This window comes from Oxyura jamaicensis, chromosome 1 (genome assembly GCF_011077185.1).
Source record: "Oxyura jamaicensis isolate SHBP4307 breed ruddy duck chromosome 1, BPBGC_Ojam_1.0, whole genome shotgun sequence".
Classification (NCBI taxonomy): domain Eukaryota; kingdom Metazoa; phylum Chordata; class Aves; order Anseriformes; family Anatidae; genus Oxyura; species Oxyura jamaicensis.
In genome coordinates, this window is record NC_048893.1 from 115,417,798 (window position 1) to 115,437,071 (window position 19,274).

The window sequence follows — 19,274 nt, forward strand, 5'->3', positions numbered from 1 at the left end:
TCTCATCCATCTACCTTCCCCCTTGCTTGGAGTGAGAAATTTGAAGTTGATTTTTTTTCACTCATAGTGTCAGTGATGATAGAATGTGAAAGTGTGCAGCTTCACAGTTTCAATAAGGCAGAAGTGAAATAAAATACTTGGAGATAATACCACCTGGTAATACTATTTTAAATAGGATGTAAGGGATTGAACATCACACTTATAAATTGCAAATTTAAAAATTGGTTCTAGGAGTACTATTAACATAAGGTAGCCTAAACTTAATGATAACTCAAGAATACTGTCTTAGTATTGTCCTTAGTATTTGAAATGAGAATTTGCATGTTAACATTCTAGTTATATCATCTGTCTAGGAATCAGGCTTGTTTGGGACTGCAGGTTTCAGTTAGACTTGCAAACAGGCTCTGCAGTCTTAACTTGCTCTCATACAATTACAGCTTTCTGAAGAGAACATGTACAGCTACAGATGATTTCTTAGGTAGTCAGATTGAGCCCCTTGTAGCTCCTTTGCGCTAGTCTGGCTCAAAGGTCTAAAGTGGTTATTTTCCTTTTAGAGATACCTATCCAAGACCATACAACATGTCTGGAGTGTTATTTTTATTTTCATCATGTGTTTCTATTGGAATACCCTTGCTGCTAGTTAGCTACTAGGTAGTGCAAATACTTGGGACAGAGTGATCACCCAAAGTTGTTCTGTGTTTTTTTTTATGCCTTTTGAATCCTCCTCAAGACCCATCTGAACTAGACAGAATAGAGCCAAGTCTGTTGTTTTCCAGTTTGCAGAAAAAGGTTGTTGTTACTATGTTATCATAATTCCATCCTGATAATTAATAAGACCAAAATGTTTAAGAGCAGGTATTTATAGTCGTGTCACAAAATCTGATTAATCTGCTATACCAGTAAGTAAATGGCAAGGAAGTATCAAAGGTAACAACAGTTCATGACTCTCTGTATATATATAGGTGAGGCTATGGGTAAGCTGAGCTTTTTCAGTCTTCTGTTATGATAATTATATCCTTCAAAGTCTAATACAGTAAGCTTGGTTTTGAGTATTAGAGAATTGTGGGTGTCATACAAGATGGTCCTCAACCTAAATTAAAACCATACAATACAGGTAGTGCACAAAATAGCATAGAAAGAATTTGCTTATGGATTGTTCCACTCTTTGCTTGGTCATCCATACAGGGAAGTTGTAATTCTGCTGTTTAAGATTTGAGCAGTTTCGTTTGCCCCCAAAGGCAGTTTAACCTTAAATCCTCTATGTGGTGAGCAGCTTTGTTCTCTCAGGTTCCTTGGAGGAGGACGGGTATACAAGGAAATCTAACTTAGTGCAGCACATACTTGTCTTGTGAGAGAAGAAGGAAAATTCTGAGAGAATATAGGGCATCCTATTTTGAGTTCCTAGCTTTGTAATTTAAGCAGTAACATTTTCTCAAGAAGTGTACAGATCTGATATCCTTTTAAATAATACAGTTGACTGTGCAAAGGGAAGCTCTGAGTAAATGTAGGAAGTCGATCGATGCTAATTGCAATATTTGGGCTACGTGTATTAAATACTAAATTGCATTTTGGTAGATTTTGTCAGTATGTTGCTTCTTCCCACAACAGTCACTATCCTTCCAAATAGTCATAGAGTACTATTCTTTTTTTACATGTTACACCTCACTGTAATTAGTGGAAAGACTGTAGAAAATCAAAGGTATGGATGACTGTGCATAGAATACAGTTTAGAAACCTAACCAATTTTTTCATCACTTATTAGAAACATCACAGGGATGTTATGTTTCTTTCCTGCAGCTGGAAAGTGATCGGTGACTTCTATGATTAACGCTCAAAGCAAGTTTTATGTTCTCTGTAAAAAACCCACTGTGTCACAGGGCAGGATGTTTTTGCTGTAAAGTTGGAACAGGGTAAGGCAAAAGTATGAAAGGTAAAAATAAAAAGCAATACCAAGAAAGAAGTTATCAGCATTCATTTTTATCTCCATTTTATATCAATTTCAGTTTGTGTTCCTTGTGAGTTCTGTTAAGTCCTGAAAGGGTTTTACTATGCCTGGGACAAGTGAAAGGAAAACCAATGAAGAGAGAGTAGCTTGTGCCAAAAATGTTGGAAATGAAGAATTTATTTAAAACAATAAAATAAAATCTAGCTTCTGTTTGCAAATATTTGAAAGTAAGTTCTAAGGTGCAAATTGTATTTTTTGAAACAATATAATAATCTGCTTTTTCACTGTTGTTGTTTTCAGCCACACTGTGTACTGCTCGCCTCAAAAGAAAATTCAGCCCCAGTAAAGCTTGGTGGCTTCGGGGTAGCAATTCAATTAGGAGAGTCTGGGCTAGTTGCTGGAGGTAAGAAACTGTCCTTCAAAGTTATATAATATTATGCATGTTCTGCTGCAGAGTTCTGTGCTTCCTACGCAGCCTGGCCTGCAAAACTAGGGCTCAGAAATAATCTTTCACTAAAGACTTTGCTAACATAATATATGCATGCAGCTGATCTGAACTGCTAGTAGAACGTACTACGTTGTTGTGTGTACATATACTGAGTAGTAAATCCCTCTAAATGTTACTCAACAATAGCTTATGCTGTTTTGACCAAAATAAAAATGAAAAATGCAAAGATTTTTCCATTTTAGTACAATCCTTGACATAGTTAGTCCATGCTTGACAAAGCACACAAAATATAAATGCTGTCAAGATTAAAATGTATATCAAAGCAATTGACTAAGGGTTTAGTACAGCATCCTTAATGCTCCCATATGTTTCTTAAGCAGTTTGTGCCAGAATGCTACACTGTTTAATAGCAAAATTTTACTAGCTTCCATGTGTGATTCTTTCCTGTTTTAATATTTCATTGTAATTATTGCATAAGACATCGGTATCTTGATTGTGTATATTTTTTGACTAAGTGTGTTTTGTTTTTTGTGAATTTTATTTCCTCTAGCTGCCTTCCATATTGGTCCAGACAATAGGGTTATGCTTTAATCAGCCTGCACAGATGAAGACCCAATCAGTTTTCTGGTATTTTCATTGCCAGAGTAGGAGACCACAACAAAAGCTTTTATTAATTTTGCTTTTTTTTTTCTTCAAAAGGGAGTAACTTCCTCTCAATACATCTCAGTACCTTCTTCAAAAACTCACATTTCCTTATCTAATTGCTTTAAAGATCTCTGTCAATTTGGCTTTTATGTGACCTTTAAAATGAAAAGCAAATCCAATTTAAGCATGCCAACACTTCCATTCTCTTCCAGTAATTAATAATATGGTGGATATTTCTTGTTACCTACAGGCCTAGATATGTCTTTTCTAAGAAAATACACATTCAGTTAAGCTAAGTTTTTTCCTAAATAAGAAGCTCATTTCTTTCTTTGCTTTTGCCATGTTTCTCAAATGATATCTCAGCAGCCACTGCATTTTTTTAATGATAGTTCCTACAGTTTTGTTTATGATTCTCTCATTTTTCTTCTTTGTGTTCTCTCTGAACAGCTTTATCCATTTTTTCTGTTTCAGCTACTCTTCTGGAGCTAATCAGATACATTGTACTTACTTTCAGACTACTAGCTGTCTCACAAGAAACCTGAAATTCAGCTTGGACAAAAAATCCTGCATTTTCCCCAAATTTCATCATGCCCTTCATTTTCTGTTACCATTCACTGTTCTGCAGTCCCATTCATCATTCATGTCTCAACCTCCTTGAAGTTGTCAGTGCTGGCCTGGTCTTTCCTTTCCTATGTAAATGTTTTCAGTTCTTTTTAGTTCTGTTTGCAGTACTTACAGAAGCTTCTTTCTTTTATTCTTAAGCCTAATCAGTATAACGTTTCTCTGTTTGTTGGTTATCTTTTGCCTGATGTGTCTCAGCCTCTGCCATATCATTCTGCCTTCATATCATTCTTTGCTCTTTCTCAATTGTCATTTTCAATTTGTAGCCTTTGCATTAACACTTGTTACCTTCAGCTTCAAATTCTTCACACTTTCAGGGATACCTAGAGTATTTCCACTTCATTTATATACCATATAATGTCTCAATTCTACTCCTTGTTTCAAGTTTTCTTCTTCTTATCTCTTTCTTCTGATCTTCCATTCCAGTCCTTATACCTCAAACTACATCTGGCAGTTCTTTTCCCTTCCAGAGTCCTTCCTGAAGGCATATTACTAGACACTCCCCTACACAGCACTTGCAAGATTTTATTTCTTCAACTTTACAGTAACATTCCATATGTGAAGGTTAATGATACTGCCTGTACTGGGCTATAAATTTCTTGTAAGAAATTGTTTGTCTACATGACTGTTTGAGTTAATTACGCCCTACATATAAATTCTGTTTTGTAGTAATAGTAATAAAAAATAGTACTCATTTGTCATTTTTCTTCTGAATGAAATAGAACTTATCTTCACAGAGAAGATTATGTGCAGTACAATAACCAATATGCTCACATTCATATTCTTTTTCGAATTTTTAGTTTTTGAAAAATTGATTCTGCTTAACATAGTCAATTATTTCACCCCTAGCATGGCATTTCCCTTATTTAGTGGTTATTTTCAGCCATAACACATCAAAAAATAAATTCTTACTTAAATAAAAGTTGTTATGGCATTAAGCTTCTTTTATTGACCCTAAAAACCACTGTGCTCCTAACCTATTTTGGCTTTAAGTACACCTTAAAGCTTTTACAATAATGGAAATACACTGTCTTATATGTACAGGAAGCACAATACTTACTAATCTTTCTGGATCTAAATAATATGTATTACTAAAATACCTTAGCAGAATATATTCATTACTAATGTAAATTCCTATGTAGATGATCCCTAGTTTTCAAGAACAGAAGAGCTTTTATCTTTCCTTATTTTATGTTGCTTGGAGTATGCTTGTTATGTTGCTTTATCTTTTAAGCCAGAAAAAAAAGAATAGCTTTCCTTTAGAAAAAGCATGTCCATGTTAAAAGTAATGTAACTGTAGTGACACACAACTGATAGGATTCTTCCCTTATTCTTGCGTACAAAATCCAGCCATTAGCAAAAGGTCTTTAGTATCTGTGATGGTCACTCCGTTCTGTGGTAGTATTTTTCCTGTAAAATAGGAGCTGCTATATCTAAAACATTCAGCAGTTACCAATGTTTTAAACTTTTTTCTTGTATGCATTTGTGCCATTTTGCTTACTTTTTTATATTGACAAACCTGTGCCTGACAAGCCCAGATTGTGTGTTGCCCAGAACACAAATCAGATGGAATTTGCTCCCTCAGTTTCTGCTAAGTCTACTATCTAGTAACAGCTTTGCTTTATTTGTCATTGTGGCACATTTTGAACTTAACAAAACACAGCTTTCTTTCGGTGTACATAAATTTTGGAAAGAAAAAAAAAAAAAAAAAAAACATTTGGGGATTTTTGTAACACAACTAGTTCCAGATATTGAAAATAAACTGGTCCCAATCTTTTGACATAAGGGGAATATCAAGTTTCATTGTTTAAAAGAAGTATAACTACAGTGTTTTTTCAAGCAGATAGAGTTATTTAACAGAAGTGTAAATGTATCTCATGATATCAAGCTATGACATCATACTATATGTCACGAGTGAAGATGCTTAGAATAGATTTTAGGACCACGATAGATAAATAGCTAACAACCCACTGGGTTGTTCGCTATTCATTATATATTCATTTTGGGTACTTGCTTAACTTGCTGTTAAGCAAGTACCCAAAACATGAACATAGCTGTAACTCATTTTCCATAAGACCAAAAGGGAAAATGTAAGGAAATACTTCTTATTCCACTATGTTTGCCTATAAGCTACAGTACAATTAATAAGAACTGTGTCGTCTTGTTTTCATGAACTATCAGTCTCTGAAGGCCTCTTTTTCTTGCAGTTTTTATGATCAGAATTAGAAAATAATGCTAATGTGTATTCATTTGAAGCATTCAAGTAGGTATTTTAAGATGGAATTCTGCTGGTATACACAGTAGTTACAGATCATCCTAATTTGTAAGTGAAACTCTTCTGTGAGACAGGCTGTAGACAGGAAGCAGTCCGTGTCTGCATGGTGATGATGCAGTGGGAGTAGTGGAACCTGAGAGGTCAGTGATTTAAGAGCAGTCTTGTATTATGACCTCTGTCTTCCTGCATGGGCAGTTTTGCTTTCAGAACATGGTATGAGTTGTCACAATATTTTCTGAAATACTCATAGAATCACAGAATATCCTCAGTTGGAGGGGACCCACAATGATCACTGAGTCTAGCTCCTGGCTCCACAGAGGACCACACAAAAATCAGACCCTATGTCTGAGATCCTTGTCCAAACACTTCTTGAACTCTGACAGGCTTGGTGCTGTGACCACTGGCCTGGGGAGCCTGTCCCAGTGCCCCAGCACCCTCTGGGTGCAGAACCTTTCCCTAACACCCAGCCTGACCCTCCCCTGCCACAGCTTCAATAAATGTGTCATCAGGTTTAGCAGACAGTAAATACTGTTTATGCTTATTCTCAGGATTTTTAGCTAGTATGTGGTATTAGAGTCAGAAGAAGCTTCAGTGGTGCCTAGTGTCAGGACAGGAGGCAGTGGGCACAAAGTGGAGCCCAGGAGGCTCCCTCTGAGCACCAGGCAGCACTTCTGTGCTGTGCGGGTGAGGAGCCCTGGCACAGGCTGCCCAGAGAGCTGTGGGGTCTCCTCCTTGGGGATCTCCAAAAGCTGCCTGGGCATGGCCCTGGGCACCCTGCTCTGGGTGGTCCTGCTTGGGCAGGACTTGAAGCAGGTGGACTCCTGAGCTCCCTGCCAGCCTCAGCTATTCTGTGAAACAGGAATCATTGAATCCACAAGTGCTATTTCCTGCACTTTATTTATTTTCTCCCAGTTTCACCGAGTAGAAAATAATGTAACTGCTTAGACCTAAATGATACGAGGTTCTGTACTAGCTGTTAAGTCTTACTGATTGTAGAGCTGACCTATTTTTTACTATTAGCAGCAAAATGTCACCACTAATCCAGTCCAGTATTGATTTTTAGGTACTATTAGTTAGCTCCCCTAAGTTCCTTCAGAATCATGTATTAGCTTCAAGGATCCCAACAAAACCACCTAGATGGAAGACATCTAGTACGCTCTTAAGCACACAGATCTTACAGCACACAAATACCAAGTGTTCTTGGTTCTTTGTCAGCTGGCCTTCTACTGCAAAAGTTATTACAAAAATGGCAAAGGAAGGCATTACCATAAATTTCCCTGCAGATAAGACCATGGAATTTGGGTGAAAATCTCTTTTAAGTTCTTTATTTTTGTTTTGTTCCCATTCATGTAAAATAATCTTACTGGTATTTTTCTAAGCACCAGTTTAAAATTGTATTTTTGGATTTTTTATGCTATCTAGCCTTTTTTTTCCTGCTCATCATCAGTGTCTGAATTATACAGCAAATCTTTCTTTTGTTTTCCAAGGACATGTGAATGTTTGTAAACTGAGGTCCTGCAGTAGTACTCTTTAACTTACGTGGAAGTGTTTCATTCCTCTGCAAAACAGCACCGTTTCATTATTTTTTATTTTATTTTTTGAAAACAAAAACAATTGAGGTGCTTCAAATCTTTGTCTTCAATAGAGTTTGTTTTATTTAGGGGATACAGCTGTGGTTTACTGTCTCAGAAATTCCACTTCACATTTGGGTTGATTTGAGAGGACCTATAGGAGGCTAATGTGTTTAAAAGTCAACTCAGGTTTACTTCCCACATCATAGTATTATGGCTGAAAAGGCCAGTGAATCAATTATTATAATTTTTCTGGCTGTCATGTAATCTTTGTGTGTTCGTTTCTCAACACTAATATTCAAGTGTCCAGTTGTCTACTGATACATCTTTTAAAATAGATTTTCTTCAGACAGTCTTCTGTGCTGAGGCTGAATTGCCTGTGTTTTTAATCCATTCATCTTCTCCATACATCTGCTTTAAACATTTCTATTGTCTGGAGTAATGTGGAAAGGAATTAAAAGTAATAAAGTATGATTTATCTGATGTGTGTGATTCTTCAATTCCTTCCACATTATTCTGGACATCCCACTCTTAGAAACTCCTTAATTTAAGAACATATTTCATATTACACTATTGTGAGAGGTCAGATGGTGATGTTTATTAGTACCTCACATTTTTTTCCTAAAAATTATTTGTTCCAGTTGTTTCCTAATACATCGTTCAGATACTACTGCTGTTGAAAGACTCTCCTTCTGATATCTTGGTCATCAATCCCCTGCCTTAGGGATGACAAAATCTGATTGGGTCTCTCTATATACTCTTCTTCTTGTGGAAAGCATAGCCCTATTGTCTGGAATAATATGGAAAGAGTCATAGAAACTAAATTATCAAAGGTAAGTCAAAATTTATCTTTAGTGCTTGTAAATGGTATCAGATTGACAACATCTGAAGACTGAAGCTCTGTTTATCCACAGGAAAAAAAAAAAAAGATCAGCAAAATTAGCAATTTTATAAGTTTCCACACTACTAATATGCCTCAAAACTGACAGGTCAGAAATCTTGTCTGTAGAACTAAGATGTCTGATGTCTGTGACCATTCAGGCATTAAGCACTTCCTGAGACAGCATACACTTTACTACATGCATTTGCAAAGAATTGGATAGGGGCAAGTATCACATTGAACAGATGCCACTGATGCATCTTCATATAATGATTTTCAGTTAATGCTACTCTAGAACTGTTAAAGAGAGCTTAGAAGCACACAGGGAGCAAATCAATTTCCAGTCGTCTGAAAGGTTTCTTCTCACATACAACTGAAAATCATGTGTGTGTGCATGCATGCAATATTTATGCAAATATAGTGATATTATTTTGCAAGGGCAGTCATTAGAATGTGTCTTATGAGTGCTCTTATATCTAGAAGAAAAAAAGGCTTGTGGCAGGCAGAAGATACCTTTTAAAGGGAAAATGCCTTTGCTTACTGTTCTGTCTCACTCCACCTCCAAAAAAATGCAAAGGTGTTGCAGAAACACCAAAGAAAATGCAAAAGTTTCTGAAATATTTAAAACTCTCAAACTGTTTTGAACAATATTAAAATCTTACACTGGATATGTATAGAGTGCAAATTTTCTGCTTGGTAATTATCAGCAAAAGTGATAGCTGGCCTAAAGAGCATTGAGTATCCGTGATTTTAGCAACCTCTGTTGTCTGTAGATTTTGTTTATCCTGTTACTGACAGTCACCTTACAGTTCTTATAGTTGCAACACAGGAAAAATCATATCTATGTGAGTTCATACTCCATGCATTTTGCTGAGCTAAGTGCAGTACTCCTTGCTCAGATAAGTTTCTAGAATAACCTCAAAGTCATCATTTCCTCTTTTGCTGAACCCAGTGTAGTAGCTAGTTGTCATGAAGATGACAGCTGACCCAGAAATTAGCTTTTTTAATAGAGTTTCAAACATATTTGTGTGTGTATATATATATACATATTTATGTATTTTTCTCCTGCTTGACTGGACATTTCAGATCTCAACCAGTCAAGTTTCTGCTTGTTCTGGGCTTGCTCTTTCATGGAGGCATAACTGTGGTCTTCCGACATGACTAAATTATCAGGATCTTGTAATTGCACTAGAGAGGCTGCAAAACCAAATCATTTTGTGATTATTTTCACTACTTATAATCTAGCAGTAGTATATGACTGTATTTTATTAGGTTAGCCTGGCCTTCTGTCTCACTTCATTTGCGTTTATGTAGTTCTCATCTTAAATTTAAAAGTGAGTATTAACATTTAGTAGTACTGATTTTTCAGCCTGCTGTTAAGTAGCGTCATTTTAAAGATAGTTACAGAAGCAGTCTGTTGGGTTCTTACACAGCTGTGTAAAATTTTACCTATTAACGTACTAGTCTAGTCCTGCTTAACATCAAGCACTTCATTAATGTGAATTTGTGTGGTATTCTGGTTTTGAGCCAGGGCAACAAAGATCCAGTTTTTCTACCTGTGATTCAAGTTCCTTAACTTCCAAGACAGGAGAAAGAAGATTTGGGATCGTCTCTTGACTTTAACGTCTGTCAGAGTTTGTCCTTAAGAGCTCGTGTTCTAAATAACATGCAGCCTCACGTGCTGGTGACATATACTGAATGGCCACCAGATAAAGCAAAATAGGAAACTTGAGATAACGAGGTTATAATTGTTCCAATATCCCATAAAAGTAGGAAATAAATCTCGAGAAGCTGTTGTGATTTTCTTGTTCTGATAGAAAAAAAAAATATGGAAAAATATTGTAATATGGTGATGGTTGTTAAGTAACAGTGGATGGGTGCAGCATAAAAATGTATGTTGTGTTTTGTCTGCAATTTTGATACGTGTACTGTTGCAAGCTGTGTTTGCACCTTGGTCGTATTCAGTAGTTAGGTAGGTATTTTTGTATATCCTGATGCTGTAGTCCAGAAGAGAGGTAGAGAGGGGAAAGAAAATCTAAAAATTGTTGTCTAATGTCAAGACACTGCTTTCAAACTTTAGGGAAGCTGATTAATACTCCATTTCAAGCAATTATTCAGTTCTGCATATATTTTCAAGTAAATATGAATAGTGAAGGATTTTTCTTGCTTATTGATTTCTGCAAAGTAATTTTAATTTGAAACATTATTTGCTTAAGAGAAAAAGGAAACAAAAATTCACTTCTCATACACTCTTGACACCGTAGATTACTTATTTTTACACAGCCTGTGATTAATTCAGGTATGGTGATGCTCAATATATGAAAACCAAAAATTAAAACATTGAAAGGAGCAAACTATATCTTTGATTCTTGTTAAAAAAATCATTTTATTTTGACCCATTCCATCAGTATTCTGTACATCAGCACAGCCACATGGTTGCCCTTGGCTAAGGGCCAGACTCCCACTGATCACTCGTATTTTCCCTTCTTATCAGGACAAGGGCAGAAAATACAGTGGAGCAGACTGCTTACCAGTTACCATCGTATGCAAAACAGACTTGGCTGGGAGAAAATCAGTTTAATATAGTACCATTTCAAATAGGTACGGGTAATAGGAAAGACAACAATTAAATCACCTCCCTCCTTCTCCTTCCCAGGCTCCTGACACCCCACCCTGAGCGGCAGTGGGGACTGGGGTCAGTCCATAGTGGTTCCCCTCTGCTGCTCCTTCTTCCACACACTCTTCCGCAGCTCTAGCTGCAGTCCTTCAGGATAAACCTGCTCCTCCGTGGGTCCTCCACAGGCCGCAGGGTGGATATCTCCTCCACTGTGGTCTCCTCCAAGAGCTGCAGGGGAACCTCTGCTCTAGTATCTGGAGCACCTCCTGCCTCTCTGACCTTGGTGTCTCCAGGGCTATTTCTCACACGTTTTCCCCCAATCCTCACATTGCTGTGCTGCATTTTGCCCTTAAATATGCTTTCCCAGAGGCACCACCAGCTTGGCTGATTGCCTCAGCTTCAGCCAGCAGTGAGCCCAGCTTGGAACCAGCTGCTACATGCCATGTCCAGCATGGGCCAGCTCCTGCTGCTTCTCCCAGAGGCCACCCCTGCAGCCCCCCCCTCCGACAGAACCTCAGCACCTGCACCCAGTAATGTGGTTATATTGCTCACATAGCATGTATTGCTCTTAAATATGCTATTTTACAACACAGGAGAAAATGTAGGACCAGTAACTGTTTGCCAAGGACACGTTTTCCTCAGAACAAGATGTACTCTCAGTAGGCCTTCTGTCTGTAGGCCTGTAGTACAAATGCCCAGCAGACACAAATACGCTGGCAAAAAAAAAAAAAAAAAAAGAAAGAAAAAAAAAAGAAACCACAAAATTAGGTCCACTTCTCTGACAATACATAGTAATTTTTTTAATATGTTCAGCTCTGCAGTGCTTATTTCCTAATAACACAAGGTCCCAAGCTAAGAGTGGTGGCATGTAATTACTGGAAATACACATTAAATCAACTTAGATGTCACTTAGTATTTAGGTTTCTTGGTTTCATTAGCTACTTGATCCAGACAACTGTTTCTCCCTGAAGCTTAACATCTCTTTCAAATAGCTCTGTTTGTCCTTGTGAAATCTTGTCTTGCTGTTTTCTTTTGAATAACCACTTTTATCTTGACTTCCTGGATTCACAACAGCAATTAGAAAGCCCCATAGCAAGGCAGAATCTTCAGAATGTATTTCCATTCATATGGATAAAAAAGATTTGAACACGAGCTTTATTACCACTGATATTTTGGGGTGGTTTTTTTTGTGTTTTTTTTTTTTTCAATGTGTAAGAAAGGTTACACCTGCTCCAAAATTGCAAATGGGTATGTCTGCACCCAGATGCCAGGAAGTTTACCACTGAAATAAACAAGATTTGGGTAAGCCAGGCTGCCTTGCGGTCTTGCATGATGTCTTCTGTATCAAGAATTTTCACACTGTGGTATGCATACCACTAATGTCACATGAGCAGGTTTAGCAATATGCATATACTTTGAACATGCAGCTGTTGCTTTTTATGTATATGCAGTGCTTGATACAAAGGTGGAAATACTGACACTTATGCTGTCACCAATGATGGCATTTTAGGGAAAAATCTTGGGAAATCATTATAGATAAGACACAGGCACATGGAAAAAAAAAAAAAAAGTATGCAATTTCTTACGCATACTGGATATGTATACCTTGCCTTTTCATTCCCCTCCCTGTCCCCAGGTATCCAAAAGAGAGAGACTTTGGGTTATCAAGGGAGTTAATTTTTCCCCTCATACTTGTGAGCTTAGAGGATTGCCTTTGAGGTTTATCAGTTAGGCTGAAAGATGAGGAATAGGCCTATAAATTGTGTATAACCAACAAAAAAGAATCATTTAGCTTTCCTAAAGTCCGTACATCTTTGTCCACAGTAAATATCCCTCCTCTTTCCCCAGCGATGTGAGGGATAAGCTGGACTGCAGCATCTCAATATTTTACTCCCCCTGCATGGGAACTATTCCCTCACTATCATTTCAGCCTACACTGGACTAGTTTAAATAGCATGGCTAGATCATATTGCAGCATTAGGTGGTATAAATGAAGAATGATCTTTACTGAGTAAGCTAGTGCCAAATAGCCTCCCAGGTGTTTGTTACCAGTGCTGTGACTTAACTAAATCACATTCAGGTGGCATGCTAGTCAAGAAAGAATCTGTTTACAAGAAAAAACTCAGTAGAATAAATGATGTATGTGCTAACACATTGTAAACTTTCCTAGCCAGCACAGTGGTGCTGCTGGCCTTGAATGGAAACTCTGAAGTACCCTATCCTATCTCTAAGCAAGAATTAACTTATGAAAGTGATACAAGCAGTAACAATTTGCTAGTTGTGATTTTTTTTTCTTCTGTTGGTGCTTGTTGAAACAACTGTTATCCAAAGACTTCATTGTTCATTAACCATCAGCGATGCCTTGATCATTCAAAATGTAACTCTTGTACCTTTGCAAATGCTTTTCAGTGAAAACAAGTATCTTTAGAATGGGAAACACTTATATAGAGAGATCAAACGGTTGTTGCTTTTATTTGGCTTAATGTGTTACATAGCAATTGAATGAAGTCATTCTAATCAATTTATCCACCCAGAAGCTTAGTTGATATTAAATATGTTTCATTTCTGTGGGTGTACGTTCTCTCCAACATAAAGTCAGTAGAGTAGCATTACTGTGTGATGATCATTGAAAGCACTAGGTGGAACACATCAGCATTATCTCTTTATCTGCAGGAAGATGCTGTTTGCAGCAAATAGGTGAATAACACATTTGCTAGCATTTTGCAGACTTGTTGGCAGTTTCAGCAGACTGGCTAAGGTTTGGGCAGATCAGCAGAGCAGATTATGCCCTTGCATAGTAGATTATGCCCTTGCATAGCAGCTTTTTCAAGTAAGTGGTGTAGGTTAGAATTCTTCTATATCTTTGTATGTGCTCTCTGGATAAGTAATCCCTGTTTCCAAGGTTGTCCAAATTGATATTTTTACATCTATATGCCATGTTCCACTGGGGAATCTACGTGTTCTTATATAAATGTTGTTTCACATTTTGTGGGGTTAGGCTAAAATATTATTCAATTTATAAAAATATAAATCAAGCAAGAGAGAACCTAGTGATCTGTCTCACTGGATGTATTTAATAAATATTTAAGGAAAAAAAAAAAAGAATAAAAGTTTGATCTATGAAGAAAACTTTGAAAAACTGTTTTAGTTTAATGCAGTGGTATTCTTCTTTATTTACGTTTGACACACATCACTTTGACTCTGTTTTGTTTCTATTTCCATTTAGGACGTGTAGGAACACCTCATTTTATGGCCCCAGAAGTGGTGAAAAGGGAACCTTATGGGAAGCCTGTAGATGTTTGGGGTTGTGGTGTGATCCTTTTTATCCTGCTAAGCGGTTGTTTGCCTTTTTATGGAACCAAGGAAAGATTGTTTGAAGGCATTATTAAAGGAAAATACAAGGTAAATGACAGTATGCCTGCGTGGAGATGAACTCCACTTGTAAAAGTTCTGGAATTGATTTTTGTATTTAGCCTGACTTAAATTTGAAGCTAATAGAAAGCTGCCTATGTTACACAGAGAGATAGAGGTTTCTCTCCAGTATGTCTTGTTTGTACTCTGTTCTGTATCAATACTAGGAATAAAAATACAGAAATATTTACACAGATGAAATAAGGAGTGCCAACAGTTAGCTCCTAACTATACCTTGAGCTTAGCTGTGAAGTATAACGTACTATATGTTACCTTCACTTTATAGATCGTTTATATTTTTAACCATTTTTTTAAAAAAAATCATAAAGACTGATCATCATATTGCCTTGATTTAAAACAAAATGCCTGTTACTGTAGATGCATGGTTAGGCATTTTTCTTTTTAGTACAATAAATTGCAACTAATTATTTCAAAAGGAGCCACTTGCAACTGAAGGCAAATTGGTGTGCATCCAAAATAAGCATGTTACACAGTGTAGTCATCCTAGAGCCGTTATGGAGAAAAAAGGGAAAATTTCACTGTTTTTGCTGTTTTGTCTAAGAACACACAGTTGTGCTCTCTTTCCATTAAAAGTCATACGTGATCTGTGTATTAGCAGAGAATGGGTGGAAAGTCAGGCAGCCTCTGTCTGCCTGATAGTCTGTAATAGATTTTATGAAGGATTTTGTTTGTTTGGTTGGTTGGTTGGTTTTGTTGTTTATGTGAACTAAAATGTAAGTGACAGCTGTGGCATTGCACTTGGTCAAGAGCGCATTTCTTTAAATGTTGTATACCTAGGTACAGAAAGATCTCTTCATGACACTAGTGTTTTGATTTCATAGACAGGCAGACATGCCAGTTTTACTCTATGGAAGATTTCTTTATGTAATCTATCAAACAGCTAAAACCCAAAACCCTTTGGATGCTTACAAGTTATTTTTTCTATGTTTAAAAAAAAAAAAAAAAAAAGTAATGGCCAGCACATTGTGTCTTCTCAGTTCCTTTTCTGTTCCTGTTTCCTGTTATGTGCCTATTCAGTGAAAATAGTATAAGGATTTCAAAACAGTCATGCTACACATTTGCAATTACCTTCATTTTATTAGAGATGAAAAAGACAAATGACAACTATAAATATGGATTTCATAGCCAGATAATGTTCCAGAGTGCTCCAGTTTAAAGCAACATATTTTTTGTCACAGGCTGGTTTTAAGTAAAATTGACTTTTTTAAATGAACAGATTGAAATGTTGTAAAAAGACAAGTTACAATTTTGAAATTCCTTTTAATAAAACTAGTAATATACCATCCAAATAAAACAATGGTAAGAATTTTCCTGTTTTAGTATGGTTTTATTGGGTGCCAACCTCTTCAATAATTAAACACAAATCTGTATATGCACAATATGAAAATATGTTCTAAGTCATCTTTCATGTTGTTTCATAAATATACAGTTCTGCTCTAAGTGCACAGAAATCCACAATTGCTCATATTGTTGATCACATCTCAGTATGCTTTCCTGTCTGCATGGCTGAAGATGCTTAAATGTTGTTAAGTTGAAAGGAATTTATTGGGAAGAGCCATTGATGTCTGTGGGATAGGACCAGAGTAGTTTGCAACAGGCATTAAATGTCTCCCTTCTTACTCAACATCAGTGGCTTTAACTTGTGGGTTGGTCGAGATAGATTGTCTTCCCATTCCTTATATTGACTTCAGGAGTAGGTTTAATTTCTGTTTATCATATGCATAGTTAACTGTAAGACAAATCCTAATTACTTTTTTTTGTGTGTGTGTTTTTTTCTAGTGGTCACTTTTATCTGAACAAAATGTATCATAGGTAGAGAATTATACTGTGATTCTTTAATGCCATGGATATGTCAGCTTTTATGTGATGCAACATTCACAGTATTCAAATTTTTATGCCATTTCAAAAGCAACTAATGTTCAGTTTTGTGAGTTACTAAAAAGTTAGAAAACTTTCCAGTTATTAAGATACAGTGTTTACAAGTACCAGCCACTCTTAAGTCTCTGTTATTTACCTTCCATAAATAATAGGTTCTGGTTTATATTCTTACCACTAATATTATTTCTTTTTTCTTGCTTGTAATCAGATGAATCCTAGGCAGTGGAGCCATATTTCTGAAAGTGCCAAAGATCTGGTACGCCGCATGCTTATGCTGGATCCAGCAGAAAGGATAACAGTATATGAAGCACTGAATCATCCCTGGTTAAAGGTAGTAAAACTAGTTGTTTACATATCAGTTTTCTCTTCAAGGGATAAAAAGATTTGTTTGTTTAAACTTTTAAATTACACATGACATTGTATAAAATGTGTGATGATATATTTATGTTATATATTAATGTATATTAATATATTTCAATACATGATATAACTGATAAAATTAATATATATCAATATAAATGTTATGTATTATTTATATATATAAAATGCTTTGTGAGTCTTGAGCCTGAGTTTTCAGTTATTTCCAAGTTTGAACCCTTGTTTAGCAGCAAGAGCAAACCAGGCATCTTGGACAGCATCAGAGTATAAGGAGTAGGACTACATAGAAATAAGCTTTAGGAAGGTATTCACATGTCTTTCTATGGCTATAAAATTCCAGAGGAGTAATTTCTGATCTCTTCTTAGCTCAGTCCTATCCAAGTCTCTTTCCTATTATTGCAGCATGTAACAATGCAGCGTATTGTGTTTTTTAACTGTGCTTGCTTTCTTACCATAGATTCCCAAAATGTCTCACTAGAGTGAAGTAACTATGTAGAGGTGGGTTGTTCAAAGGCTGCTGTAACTACATAAAATTACATGGCATTTGATAATCAAATTGTTTTTCAACAGTGGCAGAATTTACAACATAATTTGAGCCAGTGGAAGAGTAGTTTCTGGACAATGCAGACTAAAAATAGGAGCAGGAGACTATACACCTGGCTTTTCGGCAGTCCCACTAATAGGTTGTTCTGAACACTGGAGTTGGAGAATGATGGGTGTGTAGCACATTTGAAAGGTAGCAGGTGCTGGTTCAGAGCATTGTATTTTCTTTAGCTGAAACTGATTAATTATTTATTAATTTATTTATTTTCTGTAATGTGGGCCTAAGGTATAGCCATAATATCATTAACTTAAGTAGGGCACCCAAGTGGAAAGGGTGGGATTCTGGTGTCCGCTCCTGGACCACATTTTACCTAAGACAAGTGTTGACCACACACACGCACACACACACACTGTACAGGCTGGTATGTTCTTCTCCCTCCAAGAAGTAAGTTGTCTTACTACTAGTGAATGGAGTCATTCTTTCACTTCTCTACTTTCTTTCTGGCTCTGACTCCTTTGTTCCTAGCTACAGAATATTCTAGTTTATAAAAAGAGGACAGGAGTGTACACCTGTCAGGATTAACAGTTATGGCACTCTTCTGAATACTGGGAAGTGCAGGTTTGAACCTTTCCACCCAAAGGGAGCTGAAGTTCTTTCTGTTCATCTGGGGCATGCATACTGAATCAAATAATTTCACAGAGCATAGGAACGGACACCACATTTGGGAATCCCAAATGATTACACTCCAGTAACTGAGTCTGTGGTAAACACAGGAGGCCTGCCTTTGCCTGTAATTTGACTTTTTCTCATGTTGTGTCATTTAGATAACAAAGCAAGAGCTTTGATGAGGGTTATTTAAACAGAAGAAAATGCCATCTATGTTGTTTGAGAAACCAACCTAGTTAGTTTTTTGTTTTTTTTTTTAAGTTCATTCTGTAATGTAAATGTGCAGATTCTGCTTATATTGCATGTTTGATGTCTGTGTTCTCTTGCTGGTATTGCCCTTATTTGATGAAAGACAAGAAGAGAGAAGATTTAGTATAAGACAGTCTTTCTTCCAAGCTTAGGCTGGCATTCTGTCAGTCAGTTGTCTCTTACTTTTGCCTAAGATGAACTGCCTTCCCTTTTGACTCAGAATTTTCTTCTAACCATTTTATAGATAGCAGCCAAATATTACATGGGACAGAGTTGTCTGGCACCATATAGAGATTGAATTACTTCTGCCAGTGATTTCACTCTGATTCAGGAGATTCATATGATAAACATTTACATTAAATTAATAATTTTATGTAGCTCCTGTGATGATTTGGGGAAAGGGGAGAGGGAGTACTCAGCTGCTGCAGGTTCTTTTCCCATTGCATGCTATTTATTAGCATCTTTTTGGTCTGAATCTACAGTAGAGAATTCTTCCTGAAAGCCAGCACCTGGTGTCAGCCGCCATCAAGCTGGCATTTCCTGCTCTGTTGTGTGCATACCCCAACTCCCAAACTTACCCAAAGTATCAGGAACTCCTTAGGAGAGTGCTTGTACATGTTGCTTCAAGATTTGTGTGCCCCAGTTTTGTGCTTGACAGCTTCAAAGTTTAATGCTAGCCACAGACTAAGTTTTACAACAGAAGAGTGAAAAACAAGGCTAGCGTCTTTCTACAAAGTGGGAAACAAAATCACGAAACAAAAATATCCCTGGCCCCAAGTTAAGGATTCTTTCAAAATATTTTAATTCCTATCAGTTCTTTAAAGTTTGACTTAGGTTACACCAGAACTGCAGAACTTCATTCTTCTTATGATACTTAGTAGCTGTTGCATTTCTTTCCATTTCTTTCCATTTCTTTTGCATTTCATTAATGTCAAGATAATGTTAAGAATTTGTATTTAATCCTTGTTTTGTTCTGTTTTGTTTTTTTTTGTTTTAAGGAGAGAGATCGCTATGCATACAAGATTCATCTTCCAGAAACAGTAGAACAATTGAGAAAATTCAATGCAAGACGAAAACTAAAGGTAAAATGAATGTAGTGTTAAAACAAAATAGTAGCGTCAATGT

At 36.6% G+C, this 19,274-nt stretch overlaps 1 protein-coding gene across 12 annotated transcripts in view; it reads left to right on the forward strand.

Moving 5' to 3' along the window:
* The window catches only part of CASK (calcium/calmodulin dependent serine protein kinase), a 214,611-nt gene that overhangs the window by 121,967 nt on the left and 73,370 nt on the right, over positions 1-19,274 (forward strand). For 11 of the 12 annotated variants that reach the window (XM_035315990.1, XM_035315991.1, XM_035315993.1 and 8 more), the window contains exons 6-9: positions 2,246-2,348; positions 14,229-14,404; positions 16,521-16,643; positions 19,148-19,231. In XM_035315990.1, coding sequence (XP_035171881.1) covers positions 2,246-2,348; positions 14,229-14,404; positions 16,521-16,643; positions 19,148-19,231 — 486 coding nt within the window. Of the gene's footprint in view, positions 1-2,245; positions 2,349-8,191; positions 8,339-14,228; positions 14,405-16,520; positions 16,644-19,147; positions 19,232-19,274 lie in introns of those variants that run through there. The other variant, XM_035316001.1, reaches the window with a different exon arrangement.